General features: G+C 36.0%; 1 protein-coding gene across 25 annotated transcripts in view; it reads left to right on the forward strand.

The window, feature by feature from the left end:
- The window catches only part of FIP1L1 (factor interacting with PAPOLA and CPSF1), a 97,165-nt gene that overhangs the window by 48,739 nt on the left and 21,948 nt on the right, over positions 1–26,478 (forward strand). For 13 of the 25 annotated variants that reach the window (XM_036333920.1, XM_036333866.1, XM_036333867.1 and 10 more), the window contains 5 exons: positions 2,338–2,431; positions 6,365–6,521; positions 17,989–18,015; positions 20,024–20,078; positions 22,617–22,672. In XM_036333920.1, coding sequence (XP_036189813.1) covers positions 2,338–2,431; positions 6,365–6,521; positions 17,989–18,015; positions 20,024–20,078; positions 22,617–22,672 — 389 coding nt within the window. The remainder of the gene's footprint in view (positions 1–2,337; positions 2,432–6,364; positions 6,522–17,988; positions 18,016–20,023; positions 20,079–22,616; positions 22,673–26,478) is intronic. The other 12 variants (XM_036333949.1, XM_036334014.1, XM_036333989.1 and 9 more) reach the window with 1 other exon arrangement.

The following is a 26,478-nucleotide window of genomic DNA, read 5'->3' on the forward strand; positions in this document are numbered from 1 at the left end:
TCAGCTTTGTGTACTCTATGATTGAGTTCAGTATAAGGAAGATAATCTTGTTAGCTACATTAGCTGTCTGCCCTACTGATCAAATTTTTAAGCTCAGTTCAAGTTGTGCTGTGTGGAAATCCAAGTTATAAAAGATCCTCATTATGAAGCTATACTACATCTTTTATGTATTGAAATAAAAAGTCCTACATCAAAAACTTATGGAATAATACAGTTGAATACTTGTTTCCAATAGCATCAGAATAACATTGAATTAATTACTCATCTGTATTACTATGTACTCTGTTTCTTTAGTACAGGGGTCCTCAAACTTTTTAAACAGGGGGTCAGTTCACTGTCCCTCAGACTGTTGGAGGGCCGGACTATAGTTTAAAAGAAAACTATGAACAAATTCCTATGCACACTGCACATATCTTATTTTGAAGTAAAAAACCAAAATGGGAACAAATAGAATATTTGTATTTGTATGTGGCCCGCGGGCCGTAGTTTGAAGACCCCTGCTTTAGTACATGCTTATGTATCTTTCATAAAATGTTTCTAAACAAAATGGTAACCTTCACATTTCTGATTAAGGTACATTAATCTTCTATACTAATAAAAGGGTAATATGCTAATTAGGCCAGGAGACCTTCCAGACATCCTTTCGGACAAAGCCATGGTGGTGGGGCCGAGGCATAGGCGGTTAGGGGTGATCAGGCCAGCAGGGGAGGGTAGTTGGGGGCGAGCAGGCTGATAAGGGGGGCCAGTTGGAGGAGAGCAGGGGGGTGGCAGTTGGGGGAGAGCAGGGCAGTGGTGGGGGGAGCAGTTGGGGCAAGCAGGCCAGCAGGGGGGGCAGTTGGGGGCGATCAGGCTGGCGGGGGGCAGTTGGGTGTGAGCTGGCTGGCGGGGGTGGGCAGTTGGGGGCAAGCAGGCCCCAGGGGGGTCAGTTGGGGGCAAGCATGCCGGCAGGGAAGGGCAGTTGGGGGCGATCAGGCCGGTGGGGGGGTTAGTTGGGGGAGATTAGGCCAGCAAGAGGGGCAGTTGTGGGCGATCAGGCCTGTGGTGGGGGGGGTCATTTGGGGGCGATTAGGCCGGCGGGGAGCCATTAGGGGTGATCAGGCCAGAAGGCAAGAGAATTGGTGTTGATCAGGCCGGCAGGCAGAGTGGTTAGGAGCGATCAGGCAGGCAGGCAGGCGAGTGGTTAGGAGCCAGCGGTCCCGGATTGCGAGAGGGATGTCCGACTGCTGGTTTAGGCCCAATTCTTGTGGGACCTAGAGGGGTCCCAGATTGGAGAGGATGCAGGCCGGACTGAGGGACACCCTCCCATGCATGAATTTTGTGCACCGGGCCACTAGTTTATGTATAACAATGCCTGGGCATTGGTTGCCTCCGCATGCACCCAGCCCAGGGCCGGGGGCTGGAGCCTGCAACTAAGGTATGTGTCCTTGACTGGCACCAAACCCGGAACCCTTTAGTTTGCAGGCCAGTGTTCTACCCACCGAGCCACACCAGCAAGGCCTACTTTTATAAAGTTTTAAAGATAGAATTGTTTATAACAAATATAGATGAAGAGAAATTCATCTAATTTGTATTAATTTTCATTACCTATTCCTACAAGTTACTTCTGTATCTGAAGCATATATACTTCTATGAAGTCCTTAAATATACTAAATGGCTTTTAACATTTTTTAAAAAAATTTAACTTACTAGATTTACCCGTTGAATTTGCAGCATTTTGTGGTAGACTATTTTCCGTCTACTCATATACTTTAATGGATTGTAAATACAATTGGAGGTGTGGCAGACATGAGTTTTTCTATCTAAAGGCAAGTTATCAGAAATGTAAAACTGCTTCCCTTTTTGTGCTTTCTAATGCTCGGAATAAGTCACTGAGGAAAATATCCTTTGTGTATCAAAATAAGTATTTCTTTTTAGGCCCTTTTGGGGAATTTCTAAAAGTTTTTGTAATAGAACTGTGTTACGTGTTATAATTATAGTGGCACAAAATTTTTATTTCCATTTGTTTATTTAGCATTTGCTACCTGGTTCAGTTCCACAAGGATAAATTCAGTTGGATACTATTAAAAAATAGTACATTTAGAAGAAAACCTATAAAAATACTTAAGTCTGACATCATCATTGGATGTGTTGACATAAGTTTATTAATAAGATTTTGTGTTTATGACAAAGCAAATTAGGGAAATCTAATTCACTGAAGTGAATTACAGTGTGTATTGTAAGCTGATTTTATTTTAAAGTATATTGCAAAGGGTTTTAGATTTATTTCTCACTTGATATTTGGTTATTTTTAACCATTTAATTAGGTGAAAGTGAATTGATTGAATTTTTATGTTACAGGAGGTTACCTGGATCAATTGATGTTATTGGTCAGACAATAACCATCAGCCGAGTTGAAGGAAGGCGACGGGCAAATGAAAACAGCAACATACAGGTTTAGTACTTTATTATATTTTTAGCTGAAAAATTATATGCATGTTCTAATTTAATTTATTCAATATATATTCATAGTGCTTTGCTATGTGTTGGGTGCACAAAGAGGTTTAAAATATGGAGTCAATCACCCTTTTATTACAAAAGCTCCTCTTTATAACCTTTGGGGTTGTTTTTTTTATAAGAAATATTTTAGTAAGAAATATTTGTTACAAACATAGTATATGGCTTCATTGGACCAAAAGAGGAAAATTTGGGGAAAGTCTAAAGAAGAAAATAAAATCACTAATAATTCTACCATGTAAATCAATCTTAACATTCTGGTACATCTCTTCCCTTGTCACAAAGCAAGATTTGAGATACTATTTTTGTGTATCCTTTTTTTTTCTTTTGAAAGTATCATTTTCATTTTCTTATATTCTTAAAGATATAACTTAAAATCTCTTCATGATAACTTTATTATGTGGATATATCATAATTTATTTAATATGGTTTTTCTCAGGGAAAACAAATTTGTAAGCCCTTTGTTTTTGTTTTTTTTTGGCGAACTGAAAGGGATCTAATGAATCCTTTTTTTTTTTTTTGTCTTTTGCACCTGAAAAAAATTTTTTTTAAAAATTAAATCGTTATAGTTCAGATTATTACAGTTGTTCCTCTGTTTTCCGCCCATAGCTCCCCTCCATCCGGTTCCCATCCCACCCTCTGCCCTTAGCTCCCCCCTCCCCCCCGCCCACTGTCCTCATCCATAGGTGTACGATTTTTGTCCAGTCTCTTCCTGCACCCCTTTCCCCCCGAGAATTGTCAGTCCGCTCCCTTTCTATGCCTCTGATTCTATTCTATTCACCAGTTTATTCTGTTCATCAGATTATTTATTCACTTGATTTTTAGAATCACTTGTTGATAGAGCTTGGGTGGGACGGGGTCTCAGGGAATCAACAGGGTGGAGCAAACAGCTATGGCTGATCCTCAGTCCTGCCCTAAGAGGCCCCGGGTCTCAGTGTCCCGGTAATTGCTGCAAGCACCTCGGAGAGAAAGTCACCCATCGAGTTCCGCCTGCTGCCAGACAGTCCAGTTTCTTCCCGTATGAGTCTGGGTCCCCAGAGACTGGCCTGGAACTGGAGTCAGGGCCGTCGGGAGCTTGTGTCTCCCTCCCGATTGAAAAAGACAACCGTGTCCTCAGTTGCCAGCCCTTTCCGCATGTGCCCCCGTACCTCTGCACTCCACTTCCGCACCTCCTCTGAGTCTCGGTGTGCTTTTCTCTTTCCTTCTAGTTGTAGAATTTCCACTCAGCCAGCCTTCCTGTGGTTCTGGATGATGTCAGTTTTGTCTTTTAGTTGTATTTTTGAAGTGGTTGTGGGAGGCAGCAATTTCTGGTGTTTACCTATGCCGCCATCTTGGTTTCCAAGCCCTTTGTTTTCAAATGAAAGAATGAAAGGGGAAGAGTAACTGGGATAATTCAAGTTAGAACTTTAGCAACTAAAACTTTCAGCTATTAGCTTGACCACACTTTTTGTTTTATTATTTATTTCCTTTTCCTAAATGGAATATATTGGGGTGACATTAGTTAATAAAATTATATCGATTTCAGGTGTACAATTCTATAATTTATCACCTGTACAGTGGGGCCTTGACTTACTGGTTGAATTCGTTCCGAGACCGAGCTTGTTAAGGAGCTCGTTAAGGAGCTTGTTAACTCAAATTACTCTATTAACTCAATGCAAAAAATCGGCCGAGAGACAGCTGGTATCTCAAAAAATTCGTTAGTTGGGACACTCGTAAGTCAAGGCCCCACTGTATATTGTATTGTGTGTTCACCACCCCATGTCAAGTCTCCTTTCATCACCCTTTATGTCGCCCCTTTATCCTCTTCTTCCTCTCCCCACCCCTTCCTCTCTGGTAATCACCATACTGTTGTCTGTGTTTATAAGGTGTTTTTTTCTTAATCCCTTCACCTTTTTCACCCAGCCCCTTCAACCTCCTCCCTCTGACTGCTGTCAGTCTGTTCTCTATCTATGAGTCTGTTTCTATTTGTTTTAGTTATTTTTTTGTGTGTACTTTAAAAATGTACCAAGTGTTTTGATTTTTATTATCTTTCATAAATTAATCATGTAAAATGTTCTTTTTAGCATCTTTAAAGGGGCATAAAGAGATTTCTAAAATGAAGATAGTCCTCGCTTTCCCCCATCATCAAAATGCTATAATTTCCTAAAATAAATCTCTTCTCTTCATTAAAAAAATAACATCAGTATATGCCTTACAAAAATTACTGTGCATAAATGGAGAAAATGTTAACGAAAGGAAGGATTATATGTTTAAGCGATATGCTTTAGCTAGTAAGGATTTTAGAAGAATAAGCTAAATATACAACATTATGCTGCCTGTTTCTGCTGTTTCCTAAACGTGTTTGTGTGTTACAATTTCCTCGGGAGCTTGTCAAAAATCCAAATTTCTTGGTGTAAATCTCCTGTAGATTTCCTGCCTGTCCCTTACCTGTTCACACAGATCAGTATTTTGTTATCACTTTTACTTTTCAAGTATTAACCCTTGTTCTTAAAGTTAAAAGGGTCATATCAATAAGTTATTTATATATTTGGCTGCCTCTTGCATCTTGTTGATGCATACTTTACAGTCTCTTACTTTGCAACCTGGTGATGACAGGACCTGTTACAATGAATATCTGGTTCTGCTGCCATGTGACTGTCTTTATTTTTTTTTTTTTAATCTTCATTGTTGAAAGTATTACAGATGTCCCCTTTTCTCCCCCACTGACCTATTTCATCCCCCTTCCTCTCCTTACCCCCTTCGCCACCTACCGAAATATTGTCTGTGTCCATGGGTTATGCATATAAGTTCTTTGGTTAATCTCTTCCATACACATTCTCCCCCCCTACCCCCCAAATTCCTCATGCCACGTTACTTTCTTTCTTTTTTTTTTTGTCTATTTTATTTTATTTATAATTTCCCTTTATTGATTAAGATATTACAAATGTATCCTTATCCCACCAGTGTCCTCTCACACCCCCAATCCTGCCCTCACCCTCACCCCCTGTTGTCCACATCCATCGCTTATGCTTATATGCATACATGCATATAAGTCCTTTGGTTGATCTCTCCCCCTCACCCCCACCCTCCCCTACCTTCCCTCTGAGTTTTGAGCATCTCATCGATGCTTCTCTGTCTCTACATCTGTTTTTGTTCATTGGTTTATGTTGTTCATTATAATCCACAAATGAGTGAAAGCATGTGATATTTGTCTTTCTCTGACTGACTTATTTCACTTAGCATAATGCTCTGCAGCTCCATCCATGCTGTTGCAAATGGTAGGAGTTCCTTCCTTTTTACGTTGCCTTAATTTTTTTTTTTTTGTACATCTTTATTGATCAAAGAAGGGAGAGGGATAGAGAGATAGAAACATCAGTGATGAGAGAGATTCACTGATCGGCTGCCTCCTACACCTCCCCTACTGGGGATAAAGCCTGCAACCCAGGCATGTGCTCTTGGCCAGAATCGAACCTGGGACCCTTCAGTTCGCAGGCAGATGCTCTATCCACTGAGCCAAACTGGCTAAGGCCCTTAATTTGAATACTTTAACTTTGGTTGGGTAACAAGGATAATCTTTATTACATTATATTTATAAAGTGCTTAATTGTTTCTTGTTTAGAATATTTTATCAATTATGTTATATTCAGAAGTCTTTTTGTAATGATTCAGTTGTTTTTCCTGGGTTTTAAGTACGTGTGTGTGAGTGTATACTGACCTGACATCTGTGTATATACACACACATTACACAGAAAATTAGTCTCTCCTCCTCAAAATATGTGTATATGAATAAAGCTTTTTACTTTGATTCTTATATTAAATGAAATTAACTTGAGTTTAATTGCAGATGAGAATGTTTATTTATTTAAAAAAATAAACTATGCTCTAATTTTAGGTCCTTTCTGAAAGATCTGCTACTGAAGTAGACAACAATTTTAGCAAACCACCTCCATTTTTCCCTCCAGGAGCTCCTCCCACCCATCTTCCACCTCCTCCATTTCTTCCACCTCCTCCAACTGTCAGCACTGCTCCACCTCTGATTCCACCACCAGGTAAATAGTACATAAGACATTTGGTTTTGAAAAAAAATAACAAGTACATAACCCATGAATGTTTTTTTTTTTTAATTTAACAATTAAAATCCTATCTAATAATAGCAAACATGGTAATTGACTGTACCTTCGCTACAACTCCCATGGGCTAATCAGCGAGATATGCAGATTAACTGCCAACAAAGATGGCGGTTAATTTGCATACGTAGGTGCGAAACGGTGGAGCGAAGGCTTGAAGGCGGCTCCAGCCGAAGCAAAGGCCTGGGTCCTGGGTGCCGGAGGAAAACCGGTGCTGACAGCCAGGGGGAGGGAAGGCCTATTGCATGAATCTTTTTGTGCAACAGGCCTCTAGTATGTATATATTTGAAAACTAGAGGCCCGGTGCATGAAAATTCATGCACACAGGGGTGGGAGGGGTCCCACAGCCCAGCCTGCGTCCTCTCACAGTCTGGGACCCTTGGGGTTTGCCCATTTGCTGGCTTAGGCCTGCTCCCCGAGAACAGGTGATCTAACAAAAATAATCATATCCTTGGGTAGGGATTTTTTAAAAAGGTAATGGTCGCATGAAAATTTACTGCTGGCGTGGCTGAGGGGACTGGGGGACTCCAGCAGCAGATGCCCTCACCACCCCCTGACCCCCCCCCCCGCAGGGCTGAGAGTACTGGGCGTTGCCATCTTGTGAGGGTGTGACATTCAATTAGCATATTACCATTCTATTATATAGGATAACATCTCCATTGATTGCATTACATTAAAGGTAATAGATTATGAAATTATATCATCTTCAGTAGATTTATACTGAAACAGATACATATGTGTCTTGCTAATTCAGCATAGCAGAGACAGTATACAAAAATTGAGAATGTACAGATGCTAAAATGATCCAAAAATATCATATTTCCCAAACTAAAGTTGCTAATTATATATGTATAAGCCCATATTGAATTATAAACAATGTTAACTTGTTTTTAAAATTTTTTTAAAGATGCTTTTAGAATTAGAATAGGTTAAAAAAATTCTATCCCATGAAGAGATTTTTGAAATGAAAATCTGTCTGGTTATTGTCTTTATACTGGTTTCCTTTTAGGAGACTACTTCTGGATGCCAGGTACCTGGTATTTACTTCTTTTAAATGAGACAGAAAATTAATGTAAATTTTTATTATACTTGTAGTCACTTTTGATTATTAAAAACTAGATTAGTGTCAATAGAAAATATTATAAATAATCCCCAAATTTTAATACTTTTAACCATTCATCCAGTGGCCTTTATCCAGTGGCCTTTATTTTATTCCCAATAAACTTCTAATATTTACCCCCCTTAACCAATTTTTAATGAAACTAACAAAATAGATTTAGATAATAGTTTTTTCCTAGGGAGAATGTCCATAATAAATGGTAAATATTAGCTATTGATCCTAATCAGAATGTAAAATACAGGTTAAGATTATAGTATATGTCAGTTTATATTTAAGAGCCACAACCACTCACTTACTTCACATTTACAAGAGAGCTGTTTTTGTTTTAAGGTGCCAGTTATGATCAGAATAAGGTAATCCTAGGCCTTTAAATGTTAGTTATCACGTCAGCCCTAAAGCCAGAACACTTTTGGTTTCCTTGTCATCTCTACTTTCAAAAGGAGTAAAAATTATGGAAAATTACTCCAGCTATAGAGAATCTTGTTTTCTTAAAATAAAGGAGAAAACTGGATAAGGATAGAGGTCCTTACTCCAAGCAACATTATTTCTAAAGTTCAGTTAATTCTTGTTCCAACAAGAATTTTTGTTCTGAAACATAAGCCAGAAATTGTGATTGGACCTACGATTCTTGTGTCTTTAATATGGTGAGAACTAAATAAAAAGGTAATGACTTAATGATTCATAAATGATTTCTTTGTCCTCTGAAAAAGATAAAATGTACAAATAGTTAATATTGAACATTTGATTTAATGAGACTTTTTAAAAGATGATTAATATATATAATAGTCCTTATGCTAGATTGCTTTATAATTGTATTTAAACTTTACCAGGTACTAACTTTAGAAGGATTTTCTTATTTACTAGCTAAATAGTATATCCCATTTTATATAGTTCAATACTAGCTGTTAAGGTGAGAGAGTGGTGATATGTATTAATGATGAAAAAATAAATATTTCATTGGTATAAGAATATTTAGTAGCTCTGGGAGATATGGCTGAAAGGCACTGGCATTATCTGAAAGTAGGCTTTTTCAAAATGATACCTTACCCCCATTTTTTGCAATATAATCTTTTTAAAGGATAAATCTTTTAATGTTCACATTATCTGTGGAATTCTGTAATAGATTATTTTTGTTACATAAACTATGTATTTCATGTTAATTTTCAAGTACATGCTTTTCATATTTTAAATACCTGTCCAGATGTCCTTTGATGTTTATTTTTAGATTATACTTCCATAATGTCCTATCACATTTAAGAAATACAAATATGGATAAATTCTGATACTGGTTTAAGCAATACCTAACCGTGGTATATTGGCTAGATTGATGTGGGAGAAGATACCAATTCATACAAAAAACCAAATATTTGTAAGTGGAGGCTAACTGAAATACCTCTCATTTTTGTGAGCTGTTGAAGAGAGTATGTTTCCCCACAGTGCTAATCACAGATGTCTTCAGTGTATTTGAAATTTTCCAAATATATTAGCTAATTGAGTTAGAAACTTATTTATGCAACTGTAACATGGGGATTTTCAGATTTATAGTTGGTACAGTCACATAGTCACCAATCAGAATGGCCACTGGCTTTAAATAACACTATAGCTGCATAGATACATATCAGCTGAATGTAGGTTTTGATTAAAGACACATTTTGACATCATTTACCAAAGAACCACATGATTACAGTATGTTCTATTGACTTTGCCGCTATTTATATCACCTTAAGAACCATATGCAACTAGCCTGACAGGTATGGCTCAGTGGTTGAACATCGCCCCATATACCAAGAAGTAACCAATTAAATTACTGGTTAGGACACATGTCCAGGTTGTGGGCTGGATCCCCAGTAGAGGATGTACAGCCAGTTAATGTTTCTCTGTCATCAGTGTTTCTCTAAAAACAAAGCAAAACAAAAAACAATCATAATCATATGCAGCTAATGAAAGAAAGCTCTGTGGCTCAGGAGTCCTTTGTAAGCATTGCCTTAATACAGTTGTTCTCAATCTTCCTAATGCCGCTACCCTTTAACACAATTCCTCATGTTGTGGTGACCCCCAATTTCATTGTTACAAATTGAACATAATTAAAGCGTTCTGATTAATCACAAAAACAATATGTAATTATATATGTGTTTTCCGATGGTCTTAGGCGACCCCTGTGAAAGGGTCGCTCGACCCCCAAAGGGGTCGCGACCCACAGGTTGAGAACCGCTGTCTTTATAGGTAAGCTCTATTTTTCTGGTAGAAACCCTAGGTTTTCTTTGTGCTTTGCTGAGAAATACTAAAAGGAAAAAAAATTCTTTTGAGAATTTAAACATTTTAATTTTGCCTTTGTTAGCTTTCAAATGCATAAGTTTTTAAAACTATAGTCCTATATATGATGGGACAAATAAGTAATGATATATTCAGCCCATAGTTTTGGGTGTTAACCAGTTCTTTCATAAATAGATTTGCCTAGGATAATCCTACTTTATACCTTTTATCCTTGAATGATTATTATTCACTCACAAGTGCCCTATTTTGGAGGATAAAATTTGTAGTCAACTCTATAGTTGTTTCATAGCATAAGTAGATAGTACTCCTTAGCAATGAAGAGAAGTGGTAGACAGTGTTTATTCAAGGAACATTTACTGTCAGATAGTTAACAGGAGAGGAGAGAGGTATGTTGCCTCCTCTTCTCCTCAAACACACATCTTCAAACATACATGAAACCTTAGAAACAGAGAGAACAAAGTATTTCTGGCCACAATAGATTAGTATGAAAAGTAGAGGAAACTTTGTATTAGAGAGCAGAATAAACATTTAAGGGACATGTGTTCCTAAATTAATGTTGAGACTTTTGGAATTTTTAAAAGGGAAAATATTTAATCTGGTTTCTTGTTGCCATACTAACAGCTTGAAAACAAAATGATTATTCAGGATCTTCCTTAATTTTCAGAAAATCTATTTTCATTTTCTAGTGAACCAGATCTATTGTGTTAGTGTGATTTCATGCATTGGTTGAGTAATAATACAAATAATAGCTAATACTTATTGAATGCTTACTATTGAAAACATTGTTCTGAGCATACTTCTTGTATTAACTCAATTTTATTTTTGATAGCATCTGAAATAAATATTCTAATTTTATAGATAAGGAAACTCTGGAGCTCAAGTTGTTTAAGTAATAGCTATAAAAGTAGCAGAACCAGAATTCTAATCCAGGCAGTTTAGCTTGAAAGCCTATTTTATTAACAATGTTGAAGTGAATCATTACCTGTGTCAAGAAGACTATATTATTGAATTATGTGTACTCATCCCAATAAAATGTCTTAAAAGCCTTTTCTTTCTTTTTAAGTATTTCCTTGATGTTGAAGTACATGCATATATACATATCTGTGGGTAAGGAAGGTTGTGAAGAATAGGAGTCAGAATTTTTTTTTAAATTCCAGTACACTGAGGTATTCCTATTTGTCTGATTTGTGTTAAGAAGTCTGTTTACTGAATAAACTAGTTCTGAAATACTCGTTTATTACAAGAAAATTTGTAAAATTGGAAGGCTTGATGTTACCGAGTAGTTGATTTTTATTTTTTTGATTGTGGTAAAATATATATAACAAAATATTTATGATTTTAACCATTTTGTAAATGTATAATTCAGTGACATTAAATACATTCACAACATTGTGTAACCATCACTAGGATCTGCACTTAAAACTTTTTCATCATCTATAACAAAAACTATGTACTCATTAAACAAAAACCCCTTCCTGCTTACCCCAACCAGCCCCTGGTTGCCTCTTTTTTTTTCTTTCTTTCTTATGAATTTGCCTATTCTAGGTACCTCATATAAGTGGAATCATTCAATATTTGTTTGGCTTACTTGTTTTTAAATGGTAGATTTTTAATGTAGGCCTTTAAATGTTAACTTATTTTAGTGTCATTTTTTAATAATGGAGTTTATTGACACAAGGCATATATGGTATAATTTATTTCTTGTTACATCAGTCATTATTAAGGCTCATGTGACTGTGGTTTTGTATGTCTTGGGAACAGTTGAAATCTAGCTCAGGAGTACAATTCTACATCGAAGAAGGCTATTTGTTTAACTGAAATGTAGCCCAATAGTCTGGACCCCAGACAAGTCATCCCTGCTCTTAAAGCCAGATAAAAGGTTTAGCTAGTTACCTAGATTTCAGTATGTGTAAGCTTCTGCATTTTAAAAGGAATTAAGTATTCAGTGTCTTTTATTACTTGTCTAGTACTTCAATTGATATGAACTTGAAAATCTTGTTTATTCCTTAAATATCTTAATCTGGGGTTAGTGATGACACATGGGGTTTGGAAGAAAAGCAGCTTACATCTGGAGTCTTCTGCATTTCCACCAAGGCCTACCAGGTCTTTAGATTATTTTTCTGTTAGCAGTATGTAGCACAGTGACTCTCAGTCCTTGTGGTCACAGACTCTTTTACATGTTTAAAAATTACTGCAGACCCCAAAGAGCTTTTATTTGTGTTAACATCTAATTTTTTGTATTAGATATTAACTGAGGAATTAAAATATTATACTTAAAATATTTATTTTTAAAAATAGAATACACCTATTATGTATTAATATTAAGAATATATTTTCTTGAAAAATAATTATTTTTCCAGAACAACAAAAAATATTTAGTGCAAATAGTGGCATTGTTTTATACTTTTGCAGTCTCTTTACTGTGTGGCTTAATAGAAAACTGGATTCTCCTGTTTGTTCCTGCATTGAATCTATTGTGATTTCACATGTCACATAGTCTCTGGAAAATGTCACTGTACACCTGTAAGAGAATGAGGGTGAAAATGGCAAATGTTATCTTAGTATTTTTATGAAAGTAGTTTTGGCCTTGCAAATTCCTTGAAGGGACTTAGCGACCCCCAGGAATCTCCAGGTTATGCTTTGAGAACTGCTGCTTTGGCAGAAGATTGGCCTTTATTGGATGACTATTATTAGCACCTTAGAGGAAGTACATTTTTGTCCCTTTAATTAATAAGCTATTTCATGGATATAACATTAATTAAGCTGTTATAGTTCCATGAAGGTTTTTGGTTTTACACAGCAAATCTGCTTATTAATTGATGCTATTTGCCCAAAATGTAAGCATTTCAACAATGTCTTTTATAGAAGTACTTTGCAAAAAGAATTCTTTGAAGTTTTTGAGAGCTATACTTTTCTCCTATGTGTTGTTTTTCTATGTTAAGAAACTTAACAGTCTGTTGTGTTTTTAATATACTGAAAATAGGGACTAATGCTAATTACCTATAATAAATAGTATATTCTGGCACAATTAAAAATTAACTTAAATGTAAGTTTAATAGAATTAAAAGCTTCTTCTTAATGGTGATTTTTAGGATGTCTTCTAAAAATGTCTTCTTTGTCCATGGATACTGCCTTTATAATTGTTTTATTTTAATAACATAGATGCTGCATTTTATATAATTTAATTTAATATTTGCCTCTTATTTGTTTGATTCTTCCAATCATTTTGTGATTATATATGAGCTAATAGAGATCAGTTCCTTTACAAGATTTTTTGTAAAAATATTGAAGTTTCTATCAGAGATGTTTTTGTTTAACAGAATTTTAATTTTTTGTAGCCTGTAGATTATTTTATAAACTGGGGGATTAAGAGATCTTAAGGATTAAACAGTTCATTTCATTTATAGTTAGCATAAATCACCTTATTTACCTCTTAGGTGTAAAGTATTCTGGTAACTTTGTTACTTTAAGTTTTATAACCATAGCACCTTTTAACACATTTTTTTCTTTAAAATTATTTCCATTGTTTGTATCTTACAATTGTTTCACCTTAATTATTAAAAAATAGTTTTACAGTATTCTATATCCTATACTTGTTTTAAAAAGAGTAAATGACAGATGATATATGTGTGTATATAATTTTAAGAATACTGGTACATAGAAAAAAGCATGTATGGAAGGTGATATTTAATGATTTTATAAATCTTGACTTTGTACTCAATTTCTATGTAGAGATTTATGTATGAGCTTGATGAATTTGAAGTAGAAATCATTTGAGACTTAAGGGAAGTAATCAGGTTTTTTATTCATAACATAATAGTGCTGTTGAAATTTGGAAATTATCTGAGAAATAGGAACTAGAAATTTGAAGTTACCAGTGAGAATCTATCACATAATGCAGCCATGCCGTTTTTGTTTTTTTTTTAATTTGAGCTTAATAGAGAAATGAGAGGTAGTTATTATATTTATTGGTTAGCTTTTGCTGCATAATAAATTACTTCAGAACGTAGTGGCTTAAAATAACGATATATTTATTATTGAACAGCCTTTTTGGTGTTAGGAATCCAGGGACAGCTTAGCTGGGTCCTCTCTTCAAGGTCTCTTACGGACTTTGAGATGGTCATTTGCTAGGCTTGATTGAGAAAGGATTCATCTCCAAGCTCACTAACCTCTTTGTTGAAAAGATTTATTTTCTCTCCAATGTGGCAGCTTGTTTCATCAAAGCATGAATGCCCAGAAGTCATTAGAGGATACCAGTAAAATGGAAGTCACTGTCTTTTGAAATGTAATCATGGAAGTGACATCCCCTTATTTTTGCTGTATTTTGTTAGAAACAAGTTATTGTATCCAACCAGGACTCAAGGGGAGGATATAAACACCACAGGTATAAAAAGACATAAATATCAGGAGGCTCAGGGATCATTGGAAGCCATGTCCTGTAACTCTTGCCTTAGCTATATACATATATATATATATATATATATATATATATATATATATATATATATATATATAGCCTAAGAGACCATTATGACCAAATCTATATATATATAAAAGCCTAAATGACCATTATGACCAAACGACTGGAACGACCATTTGACCAGTTGCTATGATGCGCACTGACCACCAGGGGGCAGACGCTCAACGCAGGAGCTGCCCCTTGGTGGTCAGTGCGCTCCCATAGCCAACCTCCGTGGGTGGCACTTGGCGACTATTCCTTCTGCGCCTGGCCTGGCAACCTCGCCTCCTCTCCTGACCCTGCCTGGGCCTTTGGGCCCTGGGCTGGGACGGGGAACCGATGGTGGGTGGCAATGGACATGGCCCCTTTCCTAGGGAGGCCGAGGGCCAGCTGACCTCCCTCACCCTGTCCCTCCCCCCTGGCTGGCAGTCCCCGATCAGATTGACCCTGATTGGCTCTGATCTCCAGTCAGGCCTAGGGATCCCACCCATGCACGAATTCATGCACCGGGCCTATAGTACAAAATAATCATGAGCAACATTGAGAATGAGTTCATAGATATTTTTTATTAGTTTTTTTCTGCTATTGTTGAATGTGAAGCCTCTTAATTTTGTGAGAATTTAAAAAATTATTTTAGTATGTTTTGCAGGTATGCTGTCTTTGTATTTCTTTGCTTTAGTTTTTCAGTCAGCCAAGTAGGATTTCAGGTCCCCCTACACGCACACTTTACATTTAAGAGTGTGTGTTACATACCAGAAAAATTAAATTCTCTCCTTTTTCTTTTGAGGTTGCCGATAGTATAGGCTGTCATACAGCTGTACTGTTTTACTTCAAAGTGTCATACACTTTGTTCATTTCATAAAAATTTGGAATGGAATTTATTTTGCCTGTATTGAATATTGAAGTACGGAGTAGTGCAAATGAGAAGTTTAGAATCTAATCCAGTGTTTCTCACAGTATGGTTTTTGGTCAGCGACATCATCATCTCCCCTTTGTTAGGAATGCAAATTCTCTGGCTCCACTCCAGACTTCTGAATTTTGGGGAGAGATTCAGCAAGCTGTTGTTTTAACAAACTCCAGGAGGTTCTTATGGTTGCTAAAGTTCCAAAACTACTAATCTGTTCAGGTTCTTAGAATTTGGATACTACTTTTTTAAAAGCTTTTGGCCAGTACTAGAAATCTTTTATTACCGTTATAAAACGGTTATAAAACATTTATTTCCAGGAAAATAAACATTTTCTCCTACTCATTTTACAGATAAAGAATACAGAAAAGAAACACAGTGCTTGCCTTGTGTTTTTCAATTCTGTTGGCTAGGCAGCACATGTGTTTGTCAATAAGGTTGGAGTGTTGAGGGAGAGCATGGGATTCTGAGATTAAATTTTTCTCTCCTTACACTATTTCTCTTTTGTTAACAAAAGTCAAATGCTAAAGAGCGATTTGTAGATGAGGATTATGTTGGCTTAACATAATATCACATGTTAAACTTTCTTAGTTGCATTGAAAATACATTTGATAATTGTCAAAGAATTGTTTGTATAGTGTTTACTCAACTTTATAGTTATGTTTCAGTGAATATTTACCAATAAAGAGCTGCATTGAAATATCTTAGGTAGAGTAGAGGCCTCGTAAAAAGGTCCCTTCTAGCTGTCATGCCAACTTTTTGAGGTGTAAATACTGATTGGAAAGGCATCTATATAGACAGCATGATTTTTCTTTGTGTTCTTGATTCCTTCCAGTTTTTTTTTTTTAAAGTATGTGCTATGATACTATTGTAGTAAGATTCAAATTAAAAGCAGACTATACTTAACAATTTGATTATATGTCTTTTATCACTGTTTTGTGAAAGTTTGACAACTTAAATATCTTTGAGGACTAAATTTTGAGAGGGCTGATTAGTAATTTCTTGGTTATTTTGCATGAATTCACATTTTAGTTAGCTGTAGTGAATGTGAGCATTAGCTGAAATGATACATTCTGCTCATGTGTTCATTTAGGTAAAGTTGTTAAGATTACAGAGTGGATTGCTGAATTTGATATAGTTCTTTGTCTTATACATCCAAGAATATAGTCAGGTGTTTAAATGTAAAAATTAGGTTACATAGTGAAGTTCAGTAGTGCTAGACAAAAACATCTACTGTTCTAAAAATCAGATAATAGTGGATATTAAGAATATTGAATATGCTCTGCCTTTCTTACTTTTTCCATTCAGTTAGGTGTTTGGGATTCTGCTGGCTTGTATTGTTTGCTGGATTCTTTTAGCTTAGTAATTTAGAAAGCAGCAAGATAACCATAGGGATGGATGAGAATCGCCATTAAGTGTAGATCAGTTTATGTAGACTTATGGAGGCATAATGATTTTTGAAAGATGATAGCTGCTTTACATACCTTTTTCAGTCCTGTTGGTTTTATAAGTTTATCATACCCTTTATTTCATGGTGGTTAAATCAGGTGGTCATTCTCCATTTTAAGGCTACTTGCTGCCTTAAGATCTTTTTATATAAACCTATTCTGGTAAAACTTAGAGAAAATTTTAAAATAAATTATTAGCAGATTTTCCATTGACAAGAAAACATTTGAAAGTGATTCTGTTTTCATTATTTTTCCCCATGCATTCAGTTAATGAAATAATTATTTTCCCTCTTTGGACTAATTTTGATACAGTTAAGATAGGATTTAGTAAACCGTTTTGGCTCTGCTGAAGTTACTTATAGTATAAAATAATTTTTTTCTATTTTCCTACTTAGCAATGCTATTTTTCTTCAAACAAAAAGTAGTTACAGTGTGCATGCCGCATAAGTTTCACGTTAGAATTTAAGGGCACATTTGACTAGGATAAACTTAGAATGTCTGTACATAATTGAAAATTTCTTAAAGTTAATACAGTAATGTATGCAAATGAATGAGAGTCACTCTAATATTTTCTGACTCCTGCAGAAGTAAATTGTCTACATTAACATGCTCTGTGGGTGTATATATATATATGAATTGGCTATCCCCCTTTCTCTACTCCCACAAATCAAGGGAAATAACCTTCCCCACTCCTTTCAACAACAGTGAAAACAATACAGATCATCACTTGAATGTCCCACAAAGCTTTACTAAGTGAATAATCATCAACTTCAGAGTTACCTTGCAGTATATACAGCATTAAAGAGCCCATTGATCAAGTTCCCTATTAAAATGTTAAAATAACAAGATCAGATGTTGATGATCAAACTTAGTGTTATTTTCAATAGAGTTGGATATTTGTGTATGCACAAGTGTGCTCTTTTTTAACTGGTGTCTAACTTTGTGATTACAACTTGTGGGGAAACCTGTTATCAAGTTGTTAGACTGGGTTTTTCATCAGGAAGTCAGATGTTGTACTCGAATTGTTGGTCCTCTGCAAGAAAACAGAATGCTTCTCTTGAGTGAATAAGCCAGGATAATGAGGCGAGGGGTTTTATTTCAAAGGTGTTTTTTGGTGATGGCATAAATACATTACAGATTATAAAATCCAATTACTATATTAAATTTCATCACTTGTTTTTTAGGTATTCCAATAACTGTACCACCTCCAGGTAAAACTTTTTCCATGTTTTCTCCATCATTGTTAATAAACATGAAATTTCAAGCCTATAGTTACAGGAGGGACAGTGTTGATACGATTAGAATATGGAATAGGCTATTGGGATTTCAAGGTCCTATTTTCAGCTCTGCCTTTGCTTCATTCCAGTTTTGATTAAGATAGTTTTCTTATACCTGTCTTACCCATCTCTGTAGAAATAGAGATTCTGAGAAAATTCTCACCATGTCAATTGGTTGAAGAAAACTGAGTATAGGAAAAAAAAAATTTTTTTTTGAATTAAAATACCAAGGAATTCTTTATATGATAAAGTGCAAGAGACAAGAAAGATCATTTATCTTGACTTAATTATGGTTTCTGATTTTTTTTTCACCCTGCTGGCATAACTCAATATTATGAGAATATATGTTCTGACCCACACTATTAGGTAGATTGATAACTGGACAGAAGGTTGTTCTCTGAGTGGTTAAATTGTTCATTGTTATAATGGTATGATCAATAGTTATATGTGGCCCAGTGTTATTTAAAAAAAAAAATTTAGGGTTTTTTGGTAGCGTGATACAAATGTGGCAGCAAGTGTGTTAACTTAGTTCAGCATTAAAAGCCAAGGAGCATAAAGAGAATGAGAAGTGACAGTTCTTGGAAGGGTGGGTCTAAAATCAAAATGACCTTGATAAACAGAAACAGTGGAGTTTAGATAGCGTAGGTGAGTTTACATATTTAGATGTGAGATAGTCATTGATAGTCTATGAATGTGGCTGAAAAAGACTTACCAGGAAACGTTATAAAGGAATCATTGGTGTGTCTTTTTAGTTTAAAAAGAAATGTGATTTTAAAACTGTATAAAGCAGGATTGTGGACTCTTGAGTACTAATGTGGTAATTCCTAAACTGTATACTTCTAAGATGTTCAGTAGAGGATTTATAAATCCCAAAACTGGATACAGGGAAGATGAGCATGGTGAATTTGAAACAGCTTGTAAAAGGGCCAAAACTGATTTAATTGGACTTTTGAGAAGGGTTAAGAGAACTGGGATTCATTTTTACTTAGAATATTAAAAAGGAGGTCTAGTGGAAATGTTTTTAATATATAGAAGGTTTTAGAGAATATGGCAATAGATTGTTTCTTGTCCTCATTCAAGATAGCATATGTATTGCAGTGTGAGAAATTTAAATAATATACTTTAATGCATTTCCCAGTAGTGACAGTTGTTATTAAAACTAGGGAGCAATTGGTATCATAAGTTGTAGAATCTTAAACTCTTTGTTGGGATACTTTTTGCCTATTTGAATTGGAAAGTGTAGAATAGATTAACTGTTTAAGGTCCCATTTAGCCACATTCCATGGTATTACATTTAGGTATTGTGAATTATTGAGAATGCAGACCTCATAATATCAAGGTGCAAATTATTTTCTTTCCAGACTAATGCAAAACTATAATTATGTGCCTTTCTTTGTAAAATAGTTTTTAGGGTTGTGCTATTAAAACATATTTTATGATGGATATTCTCAGCCTTAAGCAGTTATTATATTTACTGGTAAGATTTTATTTATATATTATACATTTTAAGAAAATTTCTACACATCTAAAACTCAAAAAAAAATTTAAAAAGAGGTAAATGTTATTTTATTTGCTTTTCTACTAAAATATTTCAAGTATAATAGATCTGGTGGCAACACTACTGTTTTATATATGGAAAAGGTAAGGCATTGAAATTAACTTTCTCATACTCACAAAATGGGCTGTGTGTGGTGCTGAAAATAAGACCGAGTGTCCTGACTCCCAATTTGTGCTCTATGTATTAGACAAGACTCTTCATTTAAAGTTTTATTACTCTAATACTTGTTTATAAGTTTAAGCTCCATTTTTTTTCTGTCCATTATAACATAGAGAAGCATGTTATGTCCCCAGAAAAATTTAGTGATATGTAGCAACTTTGTTTCTCTCTTGCAATTAAATATATATTCTCTTAACTTTTTTTTCTTATGATTGAATGTTTCAGGTTTTCCTCCTCCACCAGGTGCTCCACCTCCATCTCTTATACCAACAATAGAAAGGTAAATAATTGTGTATACTGTAAAATTTTTATCATTGATAGGCTTTTGACAGAAGAATCATACATATTTTGGTAATATTTTCAAAGATTTAATTTTATAAATAGTAGTACCTGCTTTTTAGTGAGTAAGTCTAGATCTATGTTAGCTACTTTGATATAAGACTTTGGACCAATAACAAAACACAAAGAAAACTAAATGATAGTATTTTGAAATACCTTCCCTTGATTTATAACACACTGATTAAAGAAACTCTGAAATTGATTTTTAAAAATTTAGTATAGTCAATTTTGTGGAAAATACAAAAAGATGACTGGTAATCATGAATAAAGCATGTCTGTTTTAGGATTAGGTAAGGACAACTATTATCAGGAACCATAATAAAGAAAAGCTGCCTTATTCCTTGCTACCCTGCTGCAACTCAGCTTCCACAATGGAAAATTTGATCTATTCTGCATAGGGAAAGCCTTATTTTTATACTCTGCATTTATGATTTTTGTTAGTTAGAATGCTGTACTAAATAATATTTACCTCATGGATGGCAATATGGTGTTTAACAACAGAGGCTTTGGAATAAAAAAGAACTGGTTCACATTTTGCCTTCATAATTTATCAGCTTTGTGTTGCTAGGCAAAGTTTATGACTACTCTTTGAGACTTAGTTTCTTCTTTTACCAAGTGGGATTGATAGAATTGTGAAGATTAAAACAGCTGGTGAATTTAAAGCATCAACGTAATTCTTGATAGATAGAAATCACTAATGGTGGCTATAATTATTTCTGCTTACTTGGCAAATAAACTCTACAAAATCAGTGTATTTCTGAAAAAGTGATTTAAATGATATAAGAAGACAAAAATTGTGAGAACCATATTATATCAATAGCATCAAAACCATGCATATGATTTTCAAAGAAAATGATAAAACTCAGTGAAGTGTGACTTGTGAGAACATAGAGACTTAATTTTATTAGTAAGTCCTTCTTAAATATATATTTGTTTTCTCAATCAAAATGTTAAGTATTATTTGTTGATCCTGTCAGTGGAGCTGAATTTCTAACAACAATTAGACCAACTTTTTTAAGACTAAATTTTTAAAAAGTACTTCCTCTGTTCCATGATAATAGTACCAGTTGATGAATGTAATTTGTCCCATAATAATAGTAGCAAAAGAAAATAAATATAGAACGCAACATTTATTATCAAAAAACTAGATTAAATTAAACAATAAATTAAAAATAGTACTCCTAGTTTTTATTTTGAGTGTTCAGATAGTTTCTGGATTTTTCAATAATTTCGTTACTGCATTTTAAACTTGTAGGTAGGATCCTTGGCTGCAAAGCTTTGCTTTCCCTATATGCGTGAGCTTAAAGTTATTGGAGCCATCGTTCTTCATTGCTTCCATCATAACTTGTTGAAGTGACAGAAACGTATTATCCAGTATTTCGGGAGAAATATTATCAAAGGCTAATATGATGCCTCTTCTGCTAAGAGGAATATGTCTAAGTTTTTCAAGTTTTTCTCCATAATCTTTGCATTTACGTCCACTGTTTTGTTTTTTCAAAGAGTCAACATTAGCATAAGATTCTCCTTGACAATTATTTTCGAAAGCATGTTTCCAAATTCTTGATATGGTCATTCTGTTGCACTTAAATTGTTTTGCAGCTAATGTAATTGCACCTTTCTGCAACTTTTCCTTTTTCTTTTGATGCATCGAGAACTGGACAATCGCAACTTGATCTTTGCTTGAAAACGCTCTTTTTTTCATCTTACTTTTACAATGAGTTGATATTCAACTGAAATAAAACAATTGATTTCGATCAGCGGATGAAATTAGAAAAATAGTTATAATGTGTAATAATTAGATTAAACTGAAAATTGAAAGATGTGTCAAAACAAATGACAGATGTCATGAAACACTGATTTTGATTGAAGGCTTCGCAATTTTGTGCTACAACATAACTTACAGCTGCATTCGCCAGTAATTTCCGTTTAAATATTCACTTGCTACTATTATTATGGGACAGAGGGAGTATATATTTTTATTGATTTCGGAGAGGGGAGAGGGAGAGAGAAATAGAAACATCAATGATGAGAGAGAATAACTGATTGGCTGCCTTCTGCATGCCCCCTGGGGATCAAGCCCACAACCCAAGCATGTGCCCTTGACTGGAATCAAACTCAGGACTTTTCAGTCCACAGGCTCACACTCTATCCACTGAGCCAAACCAGCTAGGGCTTAAGACTAAATTTTAATTAAATTTTAAATAATGTTAGCCTCAAAGTTTCTGTTATCTTGTGAGTTAAGATGAATTCATTGGATTATTCATGTTATACTGGTAAGCTATATTTTTCTTTACAACTGGGTATTAGGTTTAAGATATTTGGAGGTTAAAAATCCTGTGTTTTTGCTATTAAAATTTAAATTGTAAGAATTAAAGCTTATTGTTGTTAAAGAAGTCATATTCTGCCTTTATGTTTTGTACCAAACTATTAAAATTTAGAACTTATTTGAACACATAAAAATACATTTTTTCTTCAACAGTGGACATTCCTCTGGTTATGATAGTCGTTCTGCACGTGCTTTTCCTTATGGCAATGGTAAGTGTTTATAGTTACCACATTCAATTTGAATCAGTGAAGGACTTAAAATATTTTTATAGCAATAAAACCATTCTTCCATGGTTTAAAATACTACTTTACAGAACAATTAAAAAATATTAACTAAAGGAGTAAGTAAGTCTTATATATACTTATGGTTTCTTAACAGAATAATTTTTCTTTATTGACTATACTTTTTAAAATTAATTAATGGTGACACAACTGGGATATTTATACCATGTCTTTTCCTAAAAGGATTTAGGGTTTTTTACCAAATTGTCTGTCTTCATTGTCCAATATTTTTCTGGTTTTTGACTCGTAGTATCCCACGAGCCTTGTTCTGATATTTCCCCATCAGTGGTTCATCTTTTCTTCTATATTATCTGGCTAGGTCCTCAATCATGTTCACTTTTAACAACTTTATTCATTCCAAGAGCTGATTCCACTTTTAAAAGTGCTGTGCATTGTACTAGGTTTTAGAGATACAGTAAACTAGACATAGACATAGTTTGCCCTTATCGAATTTATAGGCTAGTGAGGAAATACCAGGTGATAGAAGCGGGTGTCATGGGAACATAGTGCAAGGGGTCTCCCACTCTAGAGGGGTGGAGCTATAGATGATGTAACTTGGATTCAAAGCATGTTCAACGACGTGGTGGTGAGAATGTAGTAGGCTTTTTAAAAAATGTTTTTATTGATTTCAGAGAGAGGAAGGGAGAGGGAGAGTGAGCTAGAAACATCAATGATGAGAGAAAACCATTGATCGGCTGCCTCCTGCATACCTCCTTCACCCCCCACTGGGGATCAAGCCCGAAACCCGGGCATGCACCCTGACCAGCAGTCAAACAGTGACCTGGTTCATGGGTCGACACTCAACTGCTGAGCCACACCAGCCGTGCTGGTGGGCTTCTTTTATGAACTGAAAGAAGTGTGGTGTGGCTAGAGTGTAAAGAATGCATGGTGAATGCCTGAAGATGAGAAAAGAACATGCAGGGCCTTGTAGTCCTGCTGCATGGTTTCAGCCTGATTCAGAGAGCTGTGAGGAGCAGTTTAGTATTATGGTGAGCTGTGAAATGGCTAGATTTACATTGGAAAAGGTCCATTTTGGCCACCTATTATGAGGAAATTATGGGTGGTAGAACTGCTGAGATGCTTGCTTGATTGGGAGAACAAGAAGCTGTTCAAGTACAGTCATGTGCTGCATAGGGACACTTCTGTCAATGATGGACCAGACTATATATATGACTGTATCCCATCTATACTAAGAAAAGGTTAATATGCTAATTAGACCTTCTGGACAAAGCCATGGTGGTGGGGGCCAAGGCAGAGGCAGTTAGGTGCCGGGGTCCAGCCCCAGCAGGTCCAGGGGTCCCCAAAGGTGTGGACGGAGTCGGCGAAGAAGGAATGACACGGAGGCAGCGTTCAGTTGATCAGCAGCCTAGCCAGGATCTCTAGCCAGGATCTCCAGCCAAGTTCTGGTTCGGATCTCCAGAGAGGTTCTGCTTCGGATCTCCAGCCAGGTTCTGTGTCCATGTTCTCTTGCTAGGTTCTCCAGGTTCTCCAGCCAGGTTCTGTAGCCATGTTCCCTCGCTAGGTTCTCCAGCCAGGTTCAGTCACCAGGTTCTAGTCAGGTTCTCTTGCTAATTTCTGTAGTCAGGTTCAGTCCAGGATCTTTTGCCATGTTCTCTCCAGGGAAGTTCTTCTGTCTGCAGGTTCTGTCTTCTAAGTTCTGTGTGTAGGTTCTGTCTTCTCGGTTCTGTCTGCTAAGTTCTGTCTCTTGCTGTCTTGTTACATCTGTATTTATACCAGTTGATTCAATCCTATCAATCTCTATTACAAAGGTTAGGGCGTTTCTTATCTCTGTTCCAGGGAGTAAAGATTATGTAGCTTAAGCATGATTGTTCGTAGTTAAAGTGATTAATTACCCGCCTGGCACTTAGTTGAGGGGTTTTATTCCCTCCCTAACTTCAGGGGAAAATCCCTACCTGGAGAAACAACCTTTCTCAGAGAGGAGACCTTGGTTAAAACACATAGTGCCAAGAAGGTGAGCAAAAATATTAAGAACAGTATGCCATATATGCCAGGTCCCTTGAAACAGCAAGGATGGACCAGCTCCCGGCAGTTAGGGGCGATCAGGCCAGCAGAGGAGCAATCAGTTAGGGGTGAGATCAGGCCGGCGCGGGGGAGCAAGCAGTTAGGGGTGAAATCAGGTTGGTATGAGGGAGCAAGCAGTTAGGGGATGATCAGGCCAGCAGGGGAGGGCAGTTGGGGGCGATCAGACAGGGGAAGGCAGTTGGGGGGGGGGGCGATCGGGCCGGCAGGAGAGCGGTTGGGGGGCGATCAGGCAGACAGGCAGAGGCAGTTAGGGGTGATCAGGCAGGCAAGTGGTTAGGAGCCAGCAGTCCCAGATTGTGAGAAGGTTGTCCAACTGCCGGTTGCGGGATCAGGCCTAAACCGTCAGTTGGACATCCCCCAAGGGTTCCCAGATTGGAAAGGGTGCAGGCTGGGCTGAGAGACCACCCCCTCCCGTGCACAAATTTTGTGCACTGGGCCTCTAGTCTATAATAATAAAAGCATAATATGCTAATTAGGCCAGAGGTCCTTCCGGACATCCTTCTAGATGTCCTTCCTTCTGGACATAAGCCGCAGCGGGTGGGGGTCACGGCAGAGGTGGCAGGGACCGGAGCCAAGGCCCTTGCATGAATTTTGTGCATCGGCCTCTAGTAAGATTATAATGGAGCTAAAAAATTCCCATCACCTAGTCACATCATAGCTGTTGTAATGCATTACATGTTTCTGATGATGCTATTGTAAGTGCACCTACTGTGTTGCCAGTCATATAAAAGTATAGCACATACAGTTAGGTACAGTACATGATATTTGCTGATAAAACATTATGTTACTAGTTAATGTATTTAATATACTATACTTTTTTTTTATTATTTTTACAGTTTGCTCTTTCTACTTATAAAAAAAGTTGGCTATAATACAGTATGCCATGTTATGCCAGCCTCATACACCTCATGTTTACTGCATCACTTGATTGCTTAATTTTCTCTTGTGCTTGATGTAATCTTGTATTGTTTTGTACAGTAACATGCTGTACAGTAAGCATGTGATACTCAAAGGCTAACCTGAGCCATACAAACAAGGTTTAAGTTTATGTAGGCTGCAAGAAAACAAAAGCTTCCTTTTTCATAGAAACTTAGGTTTATTTCAGTAGAGACAAGATGAATACAAAGGGCTGAAATATAAATGAGTAACTGTTAAAATAATAGAACATTTTAATAAAAATTAATATTTTTTCTTGAACATTAACTTACCAGACACCGAATAATTGCACAAATTAATAAGTGTAACGCAAATAAACCTATTTTTCTTGTTTTCCAAAAGCAAAATATTTCCTGTTGTGCAGACCAAACAAGTCAGTAGAAGACTAATGATGTGGCAATCAGCTGCTAAAATATTTGCTGTTGGTATTAGTGGAGAGAAATGGTGCGCCTGCGTGTAAGGGAAATGAATGCAACATGATTATAGTAATCAGTCATTAGCAAACATTGTAGTTCGTTATTAATAATTATGTATAGTAGTATAGTATAAAAATTAAGTTACGAAATTTTTATTAAGACATTTCTTACATACCGTTATATTGGCTGGGTCGCAAAAATACTCGTTGTGGGCTGCATATGGCCTGTGGCCTGCGAGTTTGACATGCTTGCTGTACAGGTTTGTAGCATAGGATCAGTAGGCTATACCAGATAGCATAGGTGTACAGTAGGCTGTACCATCTAAATTTGTGTAAGTAC

Source organism: Myotis myotis, unplaced genomic scaffold, assembly GCF_014108235.1.
Source record: "Myotis myotis isolate mMyoMyo1 unplaced genomic scaffold, mMyoMyo1.p scaffold_m19_p_1, whole genome shotgun sequence".
Taxonomy (NCBI): Eukaryota; Metazoa; Chordata; class Mammalia; order Chiroptera; family Vespertilionidae; genus Myotis; species Myotis myotis.